Source organism: Pseudopipra pipra, chromosome 5, assembly GCF_036250125.1.
Source record: "Pseudopipra pipra isolate bDixPip1 chromosome 5, bDixPip1.hap1, whole genome shotgun sequence".
Lineage (NCBI taxonomy): Eukaryota > Metazoa > Chordata > Aves > Passeriformes > Pipridae > Pseudopipra > Pseudopipra pipra.
In genome coordinates, this window is record NC_087553.1 from 67,313,709 (window position 1) to 67,336,269 (window position 22,561).

The 22,561-nt window shown below is 39.5% G+C and overlaps 1 protein-coding gene across 3 annotated transcripts in view; it reads right to left on the reverse strand.

Moving 5' to 3' along the window:
• Positions 1 to 9,193: 9,193 nt before the first annotated feature.
• The window catches only part of SEMA3D (semaphorin 3D), a 137,966-nt gene continuing 124,598 nt past the window's right edge, over positions 9,194 to 22,561 (reverse strand). For all 3 annotated transcript variants that reach the window (XM_064656449.1, XM_064656451.1, XM_064656450.1), the window contains exons 17-18: positions 21,947 to 22,086; positions 9,194 to 12,196 (exon numbers count right to left, since the gene is read on the reverse strand). In XM_064656449.1, the coding sequence (XP_064512519.1) occupies positions 11,783 to 12,196; positions 21,947 to 22,086 (554 nt within the window). In that variant the 3' untranslated portion in view covers positions 9,194 to 11,782. The remainder of the gene's footprint in view (positions 12,197 to 21,946; positions 22,087 to 22,561) is intronic.

Sequence of the window (22,561 nt, forward strand, 5' to 3'; positions counted from 1 at the left end):
CTGCTTGCTGTGGGCAGGAAGGTGTTCAGCCATCTCCAGGAGAGCAGGACCCCATCAGGTGTAAGGGTTATTTTGGAAGACAAATGTCATCACTCCAGATGTCCCCTCTTCTTCCTCTTTCTCCCCAGCTTTATATACTGAGCATGATGTCACATGGTAGGGAGTATCCCTTTGGTCAGTTGGGGTCACCTGTCTTGGCTGTGTCTCCTCCCAACCTCCCATGCATCCCCAACATCCTCACCAGTGTGGCATCACGAAAAGCAGAAAAGACCTTGGCTCTGTGTAAGCCCTGCTCAGCAATAACAAAAACATCCCTGTATTGTCATCACTGCATTCAGCACAAATCCAAAACATTGTCCCATAGTAGCCACTGTGCAGAAAATTAACTCTATCCCAGCCAAAAGCAGCACAAAATCTAATTGATGTAATCCTCCTCCTCTTTATGTAATGGCATCCCACAGATGACACTGCAAAGAACAACTGAACCTCAAACACATCCAGAATGTGTCTTTGCAATACAAAGCAGATACATGCAGAAAAGGGTTGTTTCAATAGCTGGTTTACTAGCCAGCATTTGAAGATTTAGAGTTCACTTACTTTTCTGTACCACAAATGTTAAAGTTGTGATTTAGGGCTACATCCTAAATAAGACTCACTGCCACTTTGTGTCACAGCTCCTGAGGTTTAGCTGCTCAGTCTCCTGAATGAAAATTTTTATTCTGGATTTTATGACTGGCCTGCCTACACAGAGATGAAAATGTATTGGAAAAGTCGGGGGGAATACTCAGCTGATGGTCAGATGAACAACTGGCAATCCTGCTTGTTCCCTAGGAAAGCAACTGGTAAGTTTTCTTTGGCCATGCTATATTGAGTTTGCTCTCAGCACTCCACTGACACACAAATCCACCCATCTTTGTGTATGCCACAGTCACAGCCTATTTGGGTCACTTACACAATTGTTTCAGATCCAGCAGTACAAGTTGTCTCAAGTACATCAGATTCACTGCCTTACATAGGTATATACATAAGGAATCAGAAGAAGGATGGGCACTGAATTAGCTATTTTACATTATCAAGGCCAGATCGCTATTTCCCATGTAATTGGGAGCAGTGGTACTTTTTCTACACCATAACCAGTAATAGACACATGTTCCTGTTTGGCATTCATTAACGTAGCTCTCACAGTGCAGCCCATGCACACCCTTAGGTATACTCTGGGTATGCCACACATATTCTACAATCTTTACCCTAAAAATATGCTGGAAGACACAAATGAAGACACACTGAATATTGACTTGTATCAGATTAAGAAACAGGGAATTTCTAGTCTTTTCTCTATTAAAGGAGAATTATCAGTGTTTCCTCCAACTTTCTTACTACTGATCTTGAAAACTGCTCTTCAAAAAGCTTTGGTCCACTGGTATGCTTTGGGGAATGGAGCTGTTTACCTTAGCTGTTGACATCTGAGGGTTTTTACTTTAAGGGCAGCAACAATTTCATACTGTGACCTGTCCTCCCTGTAATGCAGCATGACCCAAAATGCATATTACTTTGAATTCACAACAAAATTTGGTGTTTCCTTAAATAATAAACCTTAATGACAATGACTCTCATGTGAGTATTTTTAAAAGCCTCCTATGTTCCCAAGCTGTCAACTTCCAAAGCTAAAACAACAGTTTCATTGCTGCATATGCCAACACCTGATCTCAACTTGAAATCCCTGACAATGATCCATCCACTGAGAAAAGCAAGTCTAGTACATGTTAGCAGATACAGTCCAAACACTGAGTATTTGTGGTTGTTTTCTTTACGAGGGAAAAAATAACAGCCAAGTTTTCTTGGGAGAAAATGAAAGACCCCACCTAACTGTGAGAGGAGCAGAGAAGGTGCAGCTTGCACCTAACACTGGAAGACGTAATTGCAATGTAATGTAATTGCAACACTGGAAGATGTTAAAAACGATACCCATTAACACTTTTATTGCAAGGCAAAGAATCAAACTTTGGCCAAAGAGTCAGGATTTGTCATTTCCTGTCCTAACAACACTTCAGTTTCATCTAACAACTCTTAAAACTGCTTGCTAACTTTTTCCGTTGATATATTCAGTTACAAACTGTTATAAAGAACTTAAAGCAAAAAAGATGGAGGGAGATAATGTGTATCAGCAATTCATAAATTGTCCTGTCTAACCTGGTGTGCATTTTTGTTCAGTATTTGATGAACATTCCTGCAGAAACGTGCTTGGGAACTGCAGATTCTCTCATTCTGCAGCACTATCACTGTTATTCTACACAGTAACTACATGGATGCAGTGGTGCAAATATATGCACCCCTAAGTATCCCCTGAACCATATTTTACTTCACAGAAATATAAATGATTATGAGCAGGCTGTTAGCTCTCAGTTGCTTGTTTTCACAGTACATATGGACTCTGTGTGTGAACACATCCCAGAACACTTCCCGCCATTTGAATCATGAAGGGCCGGATTTTACCTCATACCTCTTACTTTAAGCACAGACTTCCTCAGCTAACAGCCCTTCTGGTTTCTAAGGGCCTGAAAAGAGGCACCACACATGGAAAAGAGTGGAGGAGGGGGAGCTCAGGAAGCCAATCAGTGTTGGAAATATTTTTGAGCAGCTACAAAAGATATTGTGAGATTCTTCCTGAGACTCATCGCTAATTGTCCTTAAGTCTGACCCTGCTAAACTCTTACAGAGAAAATGACAGATTTCAGCTTAATTAGTTTTTGTTGCCTTGAGTGCACACAAACCAGTGCTTCATTTAAGCTCTTACCAAGTGAGTGGTGTCAGAAAGAAGCTGAAGGATTTCTTTCGTTCTTTCTCTCCCTCTGACACCCGCCTCTGCTAACGAACGTGTCTAAGCAGTCAGGCTGTGCGGAGCACCTCTTCTCCTGCAGAAGCTGGAAGTGCTTTACCAGCTGGATGCAGAACCAGATCTGGGACATGCTGGCAGAATTCCCACTTACTTCAATGGGACCAAGATTGATCCTACATGAGACATTATCAACTGCAGCCACCTGTGGAGAGGGAGTGGGGGAACACAGGGGAGGGAGCGGGGGAACACAGCAGCTGTTTAGCAGCGCATGGTAACACAGAAACAAGAGTTCAGGCTCGGAAATGAAGAATACCATATCCAATTGCAACTGCAGGTGGAGTTTAGGTGAGCAGAATGCTATTGCCGCAGTTGGGATTTGGCATCAGCTTTCAGGCCAGCGGTACCCTGAGACCTTTCCTAGCAAAGGGTCAGGAACACAGTGGTCTAATGGGCACAGCATGGGACTGGGAAACAGGCATCCTTGAGAGCGGCGATGTGGCTGTCCTTGGAAATAACATGCTGACCGTCTGTTAACAAATTAGCCTCCTTAACCTTTCATAAATCCCCTGAAACACAGGGTGTTGTGCTGAAGGCTAGAACAGGAGGTGGACCAGTCAGCCTATTTATTTTCCTGCCTAAAGATTTATTTTTTTTTTTTTCTCAAAAGTTTCCCTCTGCCCATAGCTGTGGACAGATGTAGCAATACCTGATTAAAAAATTGAACCCTTCCTTCTCTCCAGTTATCCCCATAGTGAAAACACTTAGCGGGCTGGGAGACAGTCACACTCCCTTAGAGCCAAAGGTGCTCCTGAGGCAGCCCAAGATGGATGGGCCATCAGTTTGGCTTGAGGGTAACTGTAAAGCACAATGTCAGCACAGTCTTTAAGGACAATGGTTGTTGCTAATCATCTAGAAATGCACACATTAAAAAGCTATTATTGAATTTAAATTAATAAGCATAGAGCTGCCTATAGTGCATTGCTCTGCATGTATCAATCTAAATCATTGTGCAGCCCATGGCTTCCCTAAACTGTCTGTTGGCTTTAGGCACATTCTCAGCAGAATGGTGAGTCTCAATCAGTCCTTGCTCAGGAAAGACTTCTAAGACACTTCCGATTCCTGAACCTTGCACTAACAGTCTTGCCATTTCCATAACATGCTGCAGACTTTGTTCCTCTGAAATCTCCAGTTTCACTCTCTAGTTTTACATGGGTTTAATAAAGAGGAGAAAACTCTGATTTTTTTTTGTTTATTGTAGTACAAATAAAATACGCATTTGTTTCAGTTGCCTTTGCATATAAGATTGAAATATTTAATAAAACAGCAGGTCTGGCAAAATTTAAGCTTCAGCTATAATATCAACTCAATAAACTGCAATATTCACAAATAGATACCTCAGTTTTATTACTCTATAAATAGTTATATTACAGACTGAAAATCAGCCTCATTCTCAAAGTCAACCTAAGAACAACTCATGCTTTACAAATAAAAAGAGAAAGGTATATGGCATACAATTCCTGTGCTGGGCAGAGTGATGAATTTTGCCTTAAGAGAAAACATAATCTTTATTGATCAAATGTGATATATTAATCATAATCCTTGCAGCCAATCCACTTAATGTGATGTTTCATTTCGGAATTTGGAGGTTATATGCTTTTGTAATCTCTTCCTTTCTTCCCAGCCAAAATACATCCTGAGACAGTCACTGGGGGAGAGAGAACGGAGATGCATCATCATCAAAACTGAAAAATTATGCAAATGTTTAGAAATAATATTTTTCCACTTTTTTAATTGGATTTTTATGGATTAATATGCTTTGCATCCAGTTTTTACAGCCAAGATGTTCACAATCTGTCTTAAAATGTGATTATTACTATTAATTTATACAAAAAATATCCTTAGACAAAGTCATGTGAAATCTCTGAGAGAGGACACAAAAACATTTGCTTTTTCTTTGTCTTTTTTGAAAGCACATGGAAATCTAAAATATTTTCCAATTCCACTTATGACTTTGACATTTTTTCTGGGTTTTTTGAAGAGTTTTGAAAGTGCAGATTTAAAAAATATTTTAAGAAAATAATTAATAGTGAAAACATTTTAGTAAATATATTTTAAAACAAAGATTACAATATTTTTGAAAAATAAAACATTTTAAAGGGTTAAATTTAGAAAGTGGAAATTATGTGAAATTATGTGAAATTATGTGAAATTATCTTAATGTATTTTTATTTTATTTTTCTGGCAAGTATAGATAACTGACCTAGTAACAGATTTGTTTATATTGATAGTATTTCAGAAATTAAAAAATACACCTTCTACAAATTTACCAGCAACTTCAACTTGGGCAAGGGAAATGGCACTATGGTCTTTAAACTCTCAGCCCTAAAATTTTGTGCCTTGCAAATGGACTATGCTGTCTCCATACCAAAATAGCTGCCAAGCCCTCTGTGCCTCTTACTGCCTTGTCAGATATTACACCACCAGAAAGTATCTGGCTTTGGGTATGGTTCCTTTTAGCAGGAGAAATAACATAGGCAAAAAAAGAGAGTAGAACACAAAAAAGCAAAGCAAACACACACATACACACAAAACAAAACAAACAAAAAAACAAATTAAAAAAAAAAAAAAAAAAGGCAAAAAACCCCAACTACTAAAAGTCTCCCCCCCAAAACCAAAAAGACAAAAGAACGCTCCACCCCACCCCCCCCCAAAAAAAAAAAAAAAACAACAAATCCAGCCAAAGTGCTTCTATACCATAAGAGGAAGAGAGTAGAATATGAAATGCCACCAAAACTGAGATATGTCTGGGCTTCTTACAAATATCACAGCCATCTATGTTTGGAAAGATTATTTCCTTGGCTTGTACTATTTGAAACTATTGGATTGACGTTGGACCAGCAGTCCATATTAAAAAAAATCACCTGGAAATGTTCTTATGTTTTTTTGGGGTTTTTTCATATCATGTGGAAAATCTTATGCTTTCAAGCACAAAACACTTTGATTTTAAATTATACACAGCAATCACATTAGCAAAAAGAGAAAGGAAAGCTCTCAGTAACAGCTCCAAAAATTTTCTTTGTGAACAAAAACTTCATCTGGTCTCCAACTCACCTCACAGTGTTTGGTTTGCATCTGCAACTGAATGCTAAAGCTAATGCTTAGGAAAATCTTCCTCTGAAGGCAGACCGACACTGTGACTTTGTAGTGATATTTATAAGTTGTGGAAACACCTGATTCTGAAGTATTTCTCTATATAACAGTGGAGTTATCTGATAGACCAGAGAATAAAATAAGGCAAAAGACAATGGGCTTAACTGGGGGAAGAAAAGATCAACCAAGCAAAAAACAAGTCTTACTACAGCTGTCAGACCAGATGTTTCAGCTACACATTGGCAAGTGACAAACTCAAGGTTACAATTTGTTGTGTATCCTTACCTGAACAAAAAAGGAAAACAAATATTGGTGTTTCTAACACATTTTAAGCTAATCACTATTTTGATATATGGAAACACAACCTTACAAACCTCTTTTGTAGAATTTATAATTAAACACATTTCACATGACTTGATTTTTTTTCTACTGTAATGAACTTACTTTACAGACCTTGAAATCTGGATTGCAGCTGCAAAGAATGTCACACTTCAGCTAATGACAGAAGCCTAGTTCAGGGTAATATTAGCAACACTATGGTAAAATATTACAATAGAGGCCATTTAAAGTTTATAAAATGTAACAGAATATATTAGAGAGACATGTGGGCTTAGTTTTCCATTCATGCAGATGTAATTCCTTAGACCTCCATGTCTCATCTATAACTGTATGCAAGAAGAACCAGGCCAAAACACTCCACAGAGCAACACAGAGATTTGGGTGTTTGACTACCAGACTATAAATAGATTATAGTGTACCTAGGCTTCAATTCAGTTCCAGAAGGATTTTAATCTCTGCTGTCAATGGAAGCTGAGCTGAACCTTGACTCTTGAACTCACATTTGCCTTTTGCAAATTAACCTCTCTTACCAAATGAACATAAAATAAAACATTGGTATTGCGCTTCTATACACATATGCTGGTATGACAAAATGTTAGCAAACTCAACTACCCTTAATTGTTATTAAATATTGAGACAGTATTATGAGACACAGGGTCATTACATGATTAATGAGTAATAATAACAAATAATTATTCATTATCTGAAATGTTAAATGAAGATCAATACCCATAATGGTTAGATTAAAAGGTTCATAGCATTTGAACCATAGGGATCTTCTGATCTCAAAAGCACATGAACCAGGGGAAATCTGTTGCATTTAGTGTAATTAGTTCATTATGGATGACCTAAGAACCAGGTCCAAAATCTTTGTACAAACTGGAAGGCATTCAGGTTTAGAGATACCTCAAGGAATGTAAGTTTTTAACCACTTGGAGGGAAAAGTATTTGCTTATGGCATGAACACACATTCACACCTGTTGCTGGAACGGTTTCCAGTAACGGAACTAGTTTATCACAATAACTGTTAATACTTTATTCCCTATTCTGCTAATCCCATTTTCTGTTTTATTTTAACTGACTGCAAGATCTCTGCAAAGTTTAGAGCCCTGTTGGGCTTTAAAGCTTTAGGTCAGTTTTCAGCATTTTTATAAGTACAGTCACATGGTGTTGGTTATTCTAAGAATCTGAAACCACTTCAGTTCGGCCCAGCACTGACCTGTTCTGAAGTAGAGTCAATGGAAAGGTTTTGATAATGTATTGATAATTGTACTCCTGGCTGAATGCATGTCGAAATAAATATATATGTTGTATCACACAGAATCATAGAATAGAATCATAGAATCATCAAGGTTGGAAGAGACCTTTAATATCATACAATCCAATCCAGCACTACCACTGTAACCCCTAAACCACTAAACCAGATCACCTAGTGTCAGATCCAGACACTTCCTAAACACCTCCAGGGGTGGTGACTCCACCACCTCCCTGGGCAACTGATTCCAATGCCTGACCACCCTAACAGTGAAAAATCTTTTTCTAATATCTAATCTGAATCTCCCTTGTCTCACTTTAAGGCCTTTTCCTCTTGTCCTCTCGCTGCAGGCATGGTAGAGGAAAGCAGCCCCCACCTCACCACAATCTCCTTTCAGGGAGCTGTAGAGAGCAATGAGGTCCCCCTGAGCCTCCTCAAGACTAAACCAACCCAGCTCCCTCAGCCATTCCTCCTAAAACGTGTTCTCTAGTCCTTTCATGAACCTTGTTGCTATTCGCTGGACACACTCCATGTCCTTTTTAAAGCTGAGGAGCCCAGAACTGGACATAGTACTTGAGGTGTGGCCTCACCACTGCTGAGTACAGGGGAAGAATCATTTCCTAGTCCTGCTGGCTATTCTATTCCTGATGCATTCCAGGATGCCACCAACCCTCTTGACCACTTTGGTACACTCTGGTTCGTGTTCAGCTGGCTGTCAACCAGCACCCCCAGCTCCTTTTCCACTGGGCTGCTTTCCATCCACTCTGACTGTAGCACTGCATGAGGTTGTTGTGGACAAAGTGTAAGACCCAGCACTTGGACTTGTTGAACCTCATGACATTTGGATCAATGAGCTAAGGGATCTCTTTAAAACCTACAGTTATTAAGGTGGAGGCAACTTTTTTCCACTCTGGACCAAAAATTCATTCAACCTAAATTTTTATGGAGCTCTTGAAGGAGGTGGCATGGCTCAGTTTCATTTTAACTATGGGTCTGTTGTGGCTCATAGCACAGTTCACAGCACCTCAGTTGACCTCCAAATCACTGATTTGAAATTTAAGCAGACTTCAAGTTAAGCCTCTAAATTACAGAGATGAAATTTTTTGAAAAGAGGGGTATACTCCCCTGTTACAATTTCTGTTCTAGCTCATCCTCTGAACTTCTCTGGGGTTGCAGGTTCTGGGAAAGACCCAATGATCCTCCTGCTCCTGCTCCTGCTCCTGGGTTTGCATTGCTGAGTCCTGCCTTACCTTCAGTAGTGATTCCTAATCTATCCCTCTCATTCCTTGGTCTCCAAGGTCCTCTGGCCTCCTTGCATGTGTATTACCTGCTGTGCATGAGATGTGCTACCCCTGCCAGCTATAGCATTCATCTTACCCAGTGTATCAAAACACAGATTTTTATCTATGAAGGATTATTAAATATGTTCCCCAGGGTGGCATGAACCCAATGCAACACACTGTTTTGGAGGATATTGAATTTATTTCCCATGATGAAAAAGGTCTTATATCTCACCTGGGGTTTTATGCTACCACTGTACCCCAGACTGATGAGGTCATTTCTTTAAGAAGAATCTCATGGCAAGAATACTTGAAATAAAAGAAATGAAAGTGTTTTTTAAGAGCAATAACATTTTAATTCAACCATTTAAGTCTAATGTTCCCAGCATGGAGACCCTCATCCCAGACTTCTACTAAAGTCAGCTGGGGAGGTTCATTTGTAGAATACAACCCCCCAGTCATATCTTAACATAAATCATATGATTTAGTTTTCATGGAGGAGAAAAACTGTGATAGAAGACCTTGCTTTGCTTTTTCTTATGAAGTGGGCGAATGTGATGAGAGTTATCTGACATTCAGTAATTGAAGTACTACGTCGCCACTGATGAATAGATCCTTTGCCAGTGCATAAAAATGCAGCCCACCTGTTATTCCACAGCCTTGGTGTGGTTCCATTCATTTCCTTAATGTCCAAGTCAGAGAAATGGGACTTTGTGGACTGATAAAAATCTAATAAGGAATAACTGGGCAGGTTCTGGCTGGAGACAGCATAACCCTACAGCCAAGAATATTAAGTATCCCTGTGCTTTATATGCAGCAGTTTAATACTCCCCCTCATATTTCTTTTTAGTAGTCTTAATTGGCCTTAAAATCAAGGCACCCAAATTGACGAGCCTCTTGTGAAATGCCTGGCCTACATTTTTTTGCAGCAAAAATACCAAAAAGTTCTCTGCATGTTCTCAAAGTACTGTACAACTGGTTAGTATCTTCAGCATCAGTCTATCTGCTGATTAAAGGTCCTGTGCTGAGAAATTCCCTTCTCCCCACAGATGTATTTTACAATATTTAGCACTCAGTGCTTTACACTATCAAAGCATTGTATGCATGCTATCTAATATCTCCTAATTAACCCATACATCTCCTATTAAAAAAAGCATCTAAAATTAATGTCATACGGCCCCGCTGGCTTTTGTACAACACATGCAAAGGCAGCTTTGGGGTTTTACAAGAAACGCGGGTAAGCTGAGATCCCTTTCTGAAATCTGAAAAACACATACTCATATCTGACTTTGAACAGAGAGGAAATGAACAACGATTCAAATTGGACCTTCACAATTATAGATCTGCGACTGAATGTGCACACAAACACCAGCATGGGCAAGGGCTTCAGAGCCAACAGTTTTGGTCCCTTAATGAGGCGCACATCAATTGCACAGGTTTCCCACAGATTTTGCTCCCAAGTTCCGTAGAATGCATGAGAAACAAGTAAAGTCTGTCGTTTTGGTATCCATCAAAGCTCTCTTCCATGTGAGGAAGTGGCTAATTTGTCATTTCACACTCAGAAAGGCGTGAAAGGCAAAACGGAGGGAGGTTAGATGGAAGAGGGAGGGCTGTGACTCATATGAGGAGACAGTAGGCCTGATTTTGAGCTTGTGTTTGTTGCTGCATATCAGGAATAAAATCAATGAAATCATATTGATGTAAAGTAGACAAGAATGAGGCCATTGTCTTTTTCTTACTTACGTGGAAAAATTTACATTATTAAACCCAAAACACAAACCAAGGAACAAGGAACAATTTACAAATGAAGTTATGTCATTAGCAAATTTCTAACTTACAAGTTTTATTTACACATGGACATCTCTTATTTAATTATAATAAAAGTATTAATTCCAACAATGCAAATTTTCAACTTAAAATACATAGGACCTTTGAGAGAAAATCCCAAAGAATACACACATCTGAGGAATGTCAGCTCTCTGTTAAGAGCACTGGTCTCAGCAACTAAATATTTTCCCTCATCGTCTTTCATTTTAGCCTTGTTGTTGTCTTTTAATTTTCTTTTCCTCTGTATAAAACAAAGCCAGCAAAAGGGCCAGAGAAACAGTCAGAGTCAGACGTTTTGAGACATAGGAGAGGTGCAGGCAGGAATCCTATTATTTGTTAATAGGATTTGTGCACATGGACCACTTAGGAAATTTACTCCCAAACATCTCGGTGGCAATTTCAATTAGAGTCAACATTTCATTTCAGCAGATGGACTGCAAACTGGTGGCTACTCAAACTCTAATGAGTAATGCTCGATAATTCCCCTCTCTTAAACCACGATTATGCTTTCACTTTTTTATGGGGAGAATGAATACTGTCCCTAAGCCAAAACTTAATTTGATTTTTTGCTGTGCCTCTGTGCTAGCAAAGCTCACCCATGTGCCTGTATAGAAGCCCAGTGGGTAAATTAGAGGGTATTTTTGCAGATCTGTCACACATTTCTACCATGCTTCTTATTTAGAAAGATGCCAAAGGACTGGAAATACATCTGCCCTCCCCTGAAATGCAGCCACCTCTGGGGTGGAACATGGCAGCAAATATTAACATGAGAACACAGACACTAAATCCTATGTGAAAATTATGCAGGAAGTACAGAACACAGCTCACGCAGCCTCAGGCTACCCAGGAATTAGCTAAAAGTGTACATCTTTTCTAATGAATACATTTGAAATTATTGCCTGGTGTGTGGTACTCCAGTAAGGAACATCTCATTTGGTACTGAATCCCATTGTACAGTCTCACACAGATTAATAGTGGTGGCAAGTTTTCTGATTTCAATAAGCGGTACTAATTCATAGGCAAGATGCACAAAACCAGAACACAGTATTTTTTTTTCTCACGGAAAATGTCCTTTCTTTAAATAGCATTTACAAACTACGTTGATGGTGGCCTGGCTGGCTCATGGTGCCTTCGGTTTCGCTTTTTTTTCATCTCCTGCACATGCTTCCATTTGGCACCACCTTTGTTCCGCTGCCGCCGCTTCTCCCGGTGCCACATCTGTTCACAGTATTCATCCAGGCTGAAGCTGGGGCTGCTGACGAGCTGGATGTAGTCCTTGTACCTCAGCCGGGACTCCGTCAGCAAATCCCTCACCCGGCCCTCCTCATCCTCAGTTTTCTGAGTGCTTTCCATTTGTCCATTCTCAATGACATTTAGATTCAGCTTCACGATGGTGTGGATGAAGGTGTGCTCCTGGGCTTTGCAAAAATAGGCTCCAGCGTCCCTTCTTTGCAAGCTGCGGATCAGCAGCCCATGCTCTGTTTTAATGATCCTTTCATCAGCCTTCAGCTGTGGGGTTGGACAGAAAAGAGCACAATAGATGAGCATCATTGTCAAAACAAGAATGTCAGTGCTATGCTGAGAGGGAGGGAAGGCTCATCTGGCACACAGCATGGCCTGTCCCTAAGGTGCCAGTACCTGACAGACCTGTGCAGCTGGGACAGACACCAGGAGTTCCTTTCAAGGTCTGAGTTCTGTTCCTAACTATAGCATCTGGATCATGGACATTCAGCATGCAGTAGCAAAAGACATATGCTGTACAGCTGACAGGACAGACAGTAATACTCATCACACCACAGTGCAGTGAGCAGGGCTGCATTCTCCAAGGAAGGATAGCTATTTACTGCCACATATTCTATTAATTTTTTAACTGCTCCTTTTGAGGGACATGTAATACACCCAAAATACCACCATGCTTATATATATATGGAGTGATGAGGCCCTGTTACAATGAATATGAGTACTTTTACTGATTTTTAAAGTGAAATGCTATGATTCTGATCTTCTTCAACCAGGTTTTGCAAAAGAAAGTTAATCCCGGTTTTGACTCAGTTGTGATTAAAAGCAGGCAATGAAGTTGGATGGACACAACCAAGTACAGTTCTTTTATTTTTAAGATCTGTGAGGAATAATAGAAAAATAATAAGAAAAGAAGAATAAGAGAAAAATAAGAACAAAAAAAAGAGCAAAGAAAAGAATAAGATTGCAAGTGAGAACTGAAGTCTGTCAGCATGGAGCTGTAATTTCATTTACAAATGGAAATATTAAAAAAAAAATACAGGATCTCATATGTTAAAAATAAGGTGCACCTTAAGACTAATAACAGTCAGGTAAGTTACATATCTGGTGATCTGCAATTGATTTCCAAAAAAACCTAAGCCAAAAAATAGCATGACCACCCCCCCCCCCCAAAAAAAAAACAAAGCAAAACAAAACAAAAAAAAAAAACAGGATGGGGCACTGGGCACTTAAGTATTTCGGCAGCTGGGAAACATAGAAGGTAAATGATTTGCCAAAGACCATATAAAGATTAGTAGCAGAGAGGTAGCAGTAGAAACCAGAACCTTAACTCCCAATTTCCAACACCAGCATTTCCTTTGAAAACGATCCCGGTCTAGTCCAAAGCTGTTCCCTCCCAGGCGTGCTGTGTTCTGCTGCCGCACAGAGGCTGCAGCGCAACCAGCACCCACGGACCTGGAGGGCAGCCTCAGCACTGCTGGTGGCACCAGTAGCATGGAGAAAAACTTCAGCTCAAGACTGAGTAGTGGGTTTAAGAAGGGAGTTGTGGAGGCAGAGAGAACCAACACAGAATCTGGAAAATTTCCCAGAGCGCACATCTGACCCTCCAGCAAACTTCAGAGGATGAAGATCAGGCAGGCATAAAGATGACTAAATTAGATTTATTCACAGTGGGTAAGCTACACAGTGTTTCTTTATGTAAAAAATCTGCACATGATTCCCTCTGCTACTCCATGGGAAAAAATTTATACATACATATGATTCTCCATCTGTTATGATTCTAGCTCACAAGTACTTTATCATAATAGAGTCTCTTGGAGCAAAGAGATGGATGAGTTGACCTTCTAGGGCTTTTAGCTTTACCCTCTTCTAAGTTTCTATGACAATTATTTTGGAAGGATTAAAATATATGAGAGATCATATCAAGATCATCAGAAAAAAAAAATACACATAAATATAATATATTCAGAGAAAGAAACAGAAAGAAAGACTTTTTCTTCCTACTGTTTCAGCTTTAACAGTTTTCAATAACATACAGATTAGACAGGTATGTAGGTAAGTAGGTGTGCAAGTAGGTGGATAGATAGATATATGGATGGATGGGTGGATGGATGGATATAGGCCTATGTACTGCCAGTGATACAACTGCAGCAGAGACAAGAAGCCTGGTCAGATCATGGCTCTGCCTGCCTGTTTCTGTGGCCAAATATTTTTTTGGTTCCTGCCTTCAGTTGTCAGTTTTGGGTCAACCCAGAACTTTAATTTTGTTGTTTGTAAACTGTATATAAGTCTGCCTACTTGGCACCAGGAGGGTGAAATCATACAAATTTCAGGAAATTCCTGGAAAATCGATTGTCCTGACAACAGGTGCTACATGACAAAAGCTACTTCTGATTTATCACACTGAGTTTAAACCAGAGAAATCATGGTAAAGCCAGAAGCACATGCACAGAAGATAGCAGAGAGGCAGACTAGAAGAGGTCATGCTTCCATCTGCAGAACCCATAGCATAGGGCACTAGTCCTCAATTTAGTCAGCTGGTGACACTTCAGTCTAAGTAAATGTACCTTTTCTACTGTAAAAACAGGAGCATAAAATGTATAAATTAATCCGCAAATAAGGAGATATAGGCTGAAATATGTCTAGGACAGATGTTTCCTTGTGGTGCTGTGGTTCACAGGAAAATGCAGGATCAGGGGCCAGTTGGAAGTGCTTGGAAGCCTGACTGTTGCAATACGACAAGGAAATCCCTCCTTCTTCTGCCCAGGCTTCATGTCAACATGAAGACCCAAGTTTGAGAAATTTAGGAAAAAGCATGGGAAGCAGCAAACTTCCAGACATTTGGGTTTCATAAAGCACTGTGCAAAGCCCAAGTTCCCACATTGTCTGAGTGAAAACAGGACTGATCTCTTTGAGCTTGAGGCTTGATGCAATCGCAGCAGTAGCATCTGCCTGTTGGTGGCTCTGCCAGTATTGTAGTCTAGAGCGTCTTGACAGCTGTGTACCTCCTACACTTGGAAGATCTCCAGCTGGCTGCTTTGGCTGGCTGGGTGCCAGTCCAAAGTGCCCTCACTAGGGCCTCATCTATTTTCAGTGAAAGAAAGGCAGAATAATGGCAGATCTAGACTTGAAAAGATCGCTGGACCCCCAAGTCCAGCACCCTGTTACTCACAACTATTTACCATTTGTGTAGCAGCCGACACTTTCTAGTCATAAATGTGTTGACTGATGGAGCTGCCCCCCATATGCCTTGGGATACTGTGGAGAAAGCTAACACTCTAAATTGGTTGTGTCCCTTAATCCCAGCCCAACATGACTCCTATTTTTAATGAAGCAGTGTTCTTAAACAATGTCCTGTGTTAACCTTGGATATTGATTTAGAGTGACTGTCACCTCCTCCTCTGTGCCTTCATTGTTCATTCCTTTCTTATCCTCTGGCAGGATAAAATTATGGCTCTGATTTCACACATATTGAGCAACACTTCATTACTGCTTTCCCCCCTCACTTCTCATTTTGGTATCCTGTTTATGTTGTTTTACCCATAGGTTCAGAACTCCTCCTGTCTTTCCTCTCTACTTTCTCCCCACAGGGCTCTGGAGTTTCATAAACACCTGGCATTTCATTACTTGGTAGTAGATCTTTAACCTTTCACTTGAATTCCTAATGTGGTCTTTGGTTGCTGACCTATAGATGTAAAACATATTTCATTAAATTTTGAGGAGAGTGAAAAGACTAATTAGATAAAAGACATCATTTTGTTTTGGTCAGCTGTGGATTCACTGTTTCATCCCACTCCATCTCAAAATCAGTAACTCTTCTAAAATATTTGTAAACAGGTTTTAACAACTCAAAAGTACAAAGGCTTTAATTCATAAAAGCTTGCTGACACGTGCCTAAATGTGAGCATATAATAAAACTTAAACATGAGAGACAGAGTGTTGTTCCATAGGTAACACATTATAAACCACAAAAAAATGAATCAATTGATTACCATTAGCTTTCTTTTCTTAGAGAAGTATGAGTAGATTTTTTGACAATATTGTATCAACAAATTGTACTTTTCATCCTTCATGATAAGCACATAAGTTTGTCAAAGATTACACTACCTGAATTGTGGCACACACCATAGATACTGGCAATATCAGACAAATCTAACACTTGATTTTCACAACCTGAGTTTAACAATGGAGATAAAAATAGGCATTGCCAATAATGATGGCAAATCTTTAAACCATCAGTAAGTTGGAAAACAACTAAGGATTTGAAAGTGCTGTGGCACCAGGTTAGGTCAATGCTTTTTGTCCTTTGCTAATGATGTGTTTAGATAGCCCCCTCTTTACAAATAATTCACATGTCAACTCTTTCACAGTTAAAACACTGCACCTGTCTGGGAGAAGAAAGTGGCTTCAAAGCCTGCCTTCCCTCATTAATCACTATGTGAAAAAATGTTAGAGGTAAAGCTGGACTAATCATGGGTTAGCTGCAACCCCTGAACAAATTGAGAGGGTGAGAAAAGAAAATGAGGAACATTTGCTGAGAATTCACATTCATCTTTGTTTTTCTATTGTTCTCTTCTTCATCCTCATCATTTGACTGGAAATAAAGATCACTCTAGGGTTTTTTCTGACATTACTGTTACACATGACTTTGTTTCTTTTGTATGGAAAAATAATCATTTAGCTCCAACACAGCTGTAGAGTTTTGTTTTTTTCTTTTTCTTTATCTTTTTTTTTTTAAAACACCTTTTTTTATTTACCAACAGCCTCAGGAAAAATGAAGAACGTGTTACTGGTACAATGTCATTATGAAAATGCATGATTCCAATTAGTTTCAAGGTGAAGCTTTTTCTGAGACTAAACTTTAATCTCCTACTCCCATAATATATCCAAATCAAACTAGAAATGTCACACTATATCTCAGTTCAGAATTACTTCTCTTCTTTTTTCATGAAACTGTAAAAAATATTAGTCTTACTTAAGAAACTCAAGGTATTAGAGAAAAAAAAAAAACAGTGAGTCATATAATAAAATAAAAGGATGAAAGCATGAGAGCTATAAGTAGTCCTTAGGCTGCAGAATGAATCACCTTTTTTTTTTTTTTTCCCATTCTCTTGAGCTCTTTCTCATTGACCTAAGGATTCAAATACTGAATTACCCTCCTCTGACAGAAGGTACTACTGGTAATTCATTCCTTGCTGTATGCCCTCTACCTTACTCAGCAATCATCCAAATCTTAGATTTCAAGGCTGGCACTGAATCTGTGGCCAGATGCTGCTGACCAGATGTCTGTAACAAAGGAAGTCACTGTCATGATGCAAAAAACCTCCAGACACAAAAAGATATGGAAAGTTCTGTCTTGGATAAACTGAAAGAACTGCCTAAAATGTGGGAGGAAACAACATGTCTTTACTCCGATGGGGACACAAGGTCACAATGTTGCATCTCGCAAAATGGCCTGTCCAAAAGTGAGTCAAACTCTTCTATCTACCAAAACATTAGACGGTCATTAAGTTGGAAAACACAGCCTGGACTGTGGGAAAGGAACATGGAAAGGGTGAGAACTGCTGAAGAAGAAACTGGAACGTCCTCACGCATTTTGGTGGATTTATTTTCACCCCCAGTTATGACTAGAGCAGAAAGAAGAGAGTTAAAAGTGATCTGCACCTATTCTGTCACTTTAGACCATTCTGTTCCCTGCCAGGGGAGGTGGCAGCTTGGTAGATCTGGAGCCACAAGACACTCAGGGTGAAGTGCAGCCTAAAGCTGAGAAACTAATGTTTTTCAGAGCTGTGAGGCACCAAAACTAATGACTTTATAGGGAGACATGCACTTGGTTTTTGCAGTCCTGACACCTATTATATACATAAAATAACACAGGAATTTTTTTGAGAAATAAATAGTATCTGTTTTAAGCTTCAGAGAGCTTCAGCAGTTTAAGACATTATGAACAGATGACGTCCCCAGAGTTTTTTATGAACTCCAGGCACTGAAACACTCTCCGTCATCTCAGTGACTAACCCTGCACGCACAGGAACAAACATGATCAATTGCGTGAGCAACACTAACCACAAAAGCACTAGATATTTGACTCCTGACCTTAAAACGGCCCTAAACTACAGGGAAATGTACTCCCACTGGCAGGAAAATGACCTGGTGACAGCTTCTGTACCACAGGAGATCCTGTCCCTCCCCACAGGTTGCTCTGCCTGGAAGTTACATTCTGAACCGTGACCTTAAGGGTGAAATGTCGGGGACATCCTGCTGGGCCGAACGCTTCCCATCTAGTCTGGATTTTGCCCTTTTCCTTCCCTCAGGAAGCTGCAGTGCATGTCTGGGACAGTGCAAAGCCATCTATTTGTAAAGCCAAGTTTAAAGACTTGCTGAGACATTACAGTTCCAGCCCTGGAACTAAAAGTCCGTAACCTAAGTTCCAGGTGCATGGAGTCATTTGCAAAGCATGGTATCGTCATCACAATAACTTACACAGCAAAGACATGCATTAAAAGAATGTACAGTGTTATTTGAGAAATCTGCTGCAGGAAGGGAGAGAGAGAGAGAGTAGAAAATATAATTGTAATGGGAAAAGTTCTGGTAAGGCATTGGTTGAGCAAAGATCAAGTTATATATTAAATATGACCACACTGTTTCTGTCACATATGGTATTTTTGTCAAACTGAAGTACTTTGAAAAGAAAGTCAATGACTCTGATCTTTGGATTTGCTAGGAAGGCCTCCAGTTAGGCTTTTATATCGATGAACTCATTTTCACTGATAAGTTGTTAGAAAAACCTCAGTTTATAGATCCTCAATTTATAGATCCTCAAATTATCAAGAGATTAACATTTAACCACTTAACCCTTATTCCATCAAATAGAAAGAGAGAGAGTGTTCAGCATCTCTACAGACCTGGTCATTTAGACACCCCCATAAGAAATTAGGAATTTAACTTTAGGCATTTGAAAATATGTAATTTCTAGAATAATATTTATCTTAAAAAGTAAACAAAAACCTTCTTTTTTTATTTCTTCTAAAATGGTATCTCCCAGTATTATATGTGCAAGCTGAGTTTGCTGAGGAGTTCAAATTCTTAAGACCCTGAAACTAACCTAGGTCAAAATTGTTACTATTAGAATTTTCAGGCCCTAAATCTTCGTTTGTGAAGCCTAGCCATGATGATGATAGAGAATTTTCAGGCAAGACTCAAACAAAACTAATAGCTATACACTGTCTTTAAGTGACATGACCCTCTAATCATCAATGTGTGCCTATGCATATCTATGGGCTGTTATCTTCAAACTGAAAAAGAAGCCCCCAAAAAATAAACACTCCACAACAAATAAAATCACCCCAAGGAGCTGAAGAACACATGTACCAACTTCTATTTTATCACAGATAGGTCACAGAAGCACTGCTATGGGTTTAGGCACAATATGTGATAAAAAGGTATTTGCCTACTTTTACCATTTATAATGTAAGAAATCTGTGCAGATCTCTTCTTCAAAATTTCTTCTAAATTTGCCTCAAAGGTTAATCTAGCCTTTTAGCAAAGATTTACTTTTCTCATACAAACTGACGTTAGACTGTTTATACAGAGCAAGCCCAGTAAACACTGCTGTTGAAGGCTGCTAATGTGCAAAAATTAATGCTGAGCACTTGCTGGAGCTTCAGATGCCCTCCTACATGTGCACACATTCCCCAACTTCCTCTCAATGTGCACATCCTTGGCATACTGGGCAGTCCTGCAGTGTTGACCATCACCATGCCTGAGTAACTGGCATTTGGATCAGAACGAGTAGAAGGGGCCAAGTCACTGCCATAACACTTTTGGAAATACAAAGTGTGGAAAAAAAAGTATAGCCTTAATTCAGGTGATGGTGTATATGTTAGCCTGCCATAACTTTGTTCAAAAGTTGGCTTGATCTGCAGTTTGTTCTACAATCAAATAAGAAAGATTGTTGGAGCTTGGTTTCACAATCTTCAGAAGCCTATCTGAACCTGTGATTTATGAGAAAATCAACTGATAATATTTTTTTCCCTAAACTGACGCAGATAAAACTTAGAGGCAGCCCTTAAAAAGAGGCTTTCAGGTCTCGAAAGTGTGATTTCTTATAATATGGAAATACTACATTCTTCATAGTGTACTGATTGCTTTATACAAAGTTTGTAGCTTTCATTGAGAAGATCAGGCACATGGTACAGTTGGAATATTATTTTAAAAAATTATTGAGTCTCCTCAAAACTTGACATAACTTCCCATTCAGAAAAAAAAAATCAAACACACACAAGAAAAGAAAATAACAAAAAACCCCTACCCCACCCCGCCCCCACCCAAAAGTCAAAACCCTGTTAACTGTCTGCTTAAATTTACTTAAAAATGAGTCTTAAACACATGGTTAGAATTAAGCAAATGCTTTACTTGCTTCCCTGATCAAGTATGTAAGTGCATTTACAAACTGCTGCCTTAGGGAAGTGGAGCGCAGTATAGGACAGTAAAGGTAAATCCATTACAGCAGAATGAATGCCCATAGGTCTTTAAATGCTGATACACTTATGGTTGGGTATGGGCCATAATAGAGGTTAGACATGGTATTTCAAACCAGTAATCTTTTAGTGTTTAATGCACCTGTGCCTATAAATTAATTAAGTTTGTTGTGGTTTTTTTTTTCCCAGCAGAGGGAAAAAACTTTGCCAATCCGAAACACGTGTAAGAGAAGGGGAGTAAATTAAAAGTACTGCAGTATTATAGTCAGTATACAGCCTTGTGGGTTCTTTTGTCTTATCTGGTGCAAAATCATAAGCGTCTTGTATTCCTTAACTCTGGCTTTCTGTGCCAAGACATAACTGGGGTTGTAACTTTGGGGCAACTTCCATCTTACATCTCACTCAGAGGTGATGCTTTCACAGGCACCTGCTCTGACTTGATCTCCCCAGCCTCTAGAAAGGACCAGCACATTTTCTGCACTCAGAAAGTCTCATAGGATGAATTATTATTGAGAGTGGAAGACCAGTTGTATGTTTGATAGTTGCTGTCATTTAAACTAATTTTTGTCTCAGATGAACATTTAACAAAAAAGCATATCTAGCACCTGGGACCGGCTCCTTTGAAAGGGCAGTTCATTTCCCTTCTCCTTCCCTGTTGCCATGGTTGCCATCACAGCAGGACTTGGCCTCAGACACAAAATCACTCATGTAAAAGAAAGGCTATGAAAACTCCTGAGGTTTGAAACTCACTCAAACCCAGTCCAAGCCAGTCCCAGCACACTGACCTTTTGGGCATGTCAGAGGGCCCCTTTTTCACTAGCTCAGAGAGAAATCATCAGGAAATTGTGCATGGGGGTATGCAGCGACCTGGAGGCTTCTCCAGGGCTCCTCCACCAGTGAGGACCCCAGACTTGCCTCCCAAAGGAATTAAGGGCCATCACAAGTCTCCCTGCTTTCTATTCCAGATGCAAGGTGCAATCCTTAACCTGACATCTCTGCATCAGAGCAGAGTGCTGTTTAAGAAAAATTCTCAGACTCTACTAACAAGTAAAAGAAATCAAATAAAAAGCTTTTTACCTCACAGATCATTCCTTCTCTGGGGAGAGATGGAGAGAAGCAGCAAGCCATACATGCAATTCTTAGCTACACTGCTTGACACGACAAGGGAATGCAATTAGACACTAAATGGAGCTGAGATTTTGTTGAAACATAGAGTTTTGAACATATGTTTACCTACAGAAGTAGTTGTGTTAATTACTGAACAAGCTGACTTTTTACCATTAATTAATATTTTCTTCCTTTTTCCTTTTTTTTAATTGAATGAGCATGTAAGTTGAAATAAATATAGAAATCTGCTTCTGATACCGTACAAATGGCTTCCCTCTTCCCCACTGCATGCCCCAAATGGTGATAGCAGAATGCTATGTGATACCTAAGGTGAAGCAAGGAAAAGTAAAATGACTAATCCCAATAACTCCTGGCTTTCAGTGCTCAGCTGAATTCTCTGTAGAGGAAACCTGCCCTGATGACTATAACTTACCTCTTCTCGATGTTCTTCTCCAGAGCGCTGAATATACCACCTAATAGAGGCTTGTTGGGACTTAGGAATACATTCCAGAAAAGTTGAATTAAATTCAATGCCAAAAATCACCTTTTCATCAGCAGTTTCATGACTAATGCCTGGAAAGCAAACATGGTACAGGAGATTAACCCTGACCTGCTTTTTAAAGCAATGGGAAAATAGCCTGATTCAGAACAGATGCTATAAGAGTGAGTGAATTATAAAAAAGCAAAAGGAAACTTAACTTTTAGCTTAAACTATAACTATGAGGATTTAGAGGCAGCTGCTAACCTTCTTTCAGTGCAACTGGTTTTTAAAGAGGTCAATAAAATCTATATCATGAGCTTGCTCCATTTTAATGTTGGGGCTTTCACCTTTGAGGAATTTAAAATCTGACCTGTGTTTTTCCTTAAAGTAACGTAACTACTAAACCTGAGCTAAAGCTGCTAAAGTTAGACTGTATGGTCTGGTCTGTTCATCCCAAGCACCTTAAAGGAGTCACAGGGCTAAAGTAAACTGAAGTTTACCTTCCTTCAGTGTAATTTGAAATGCTCTGTAGTATGTTTCAGACCAAACACTGAAGGAGCCATGAGG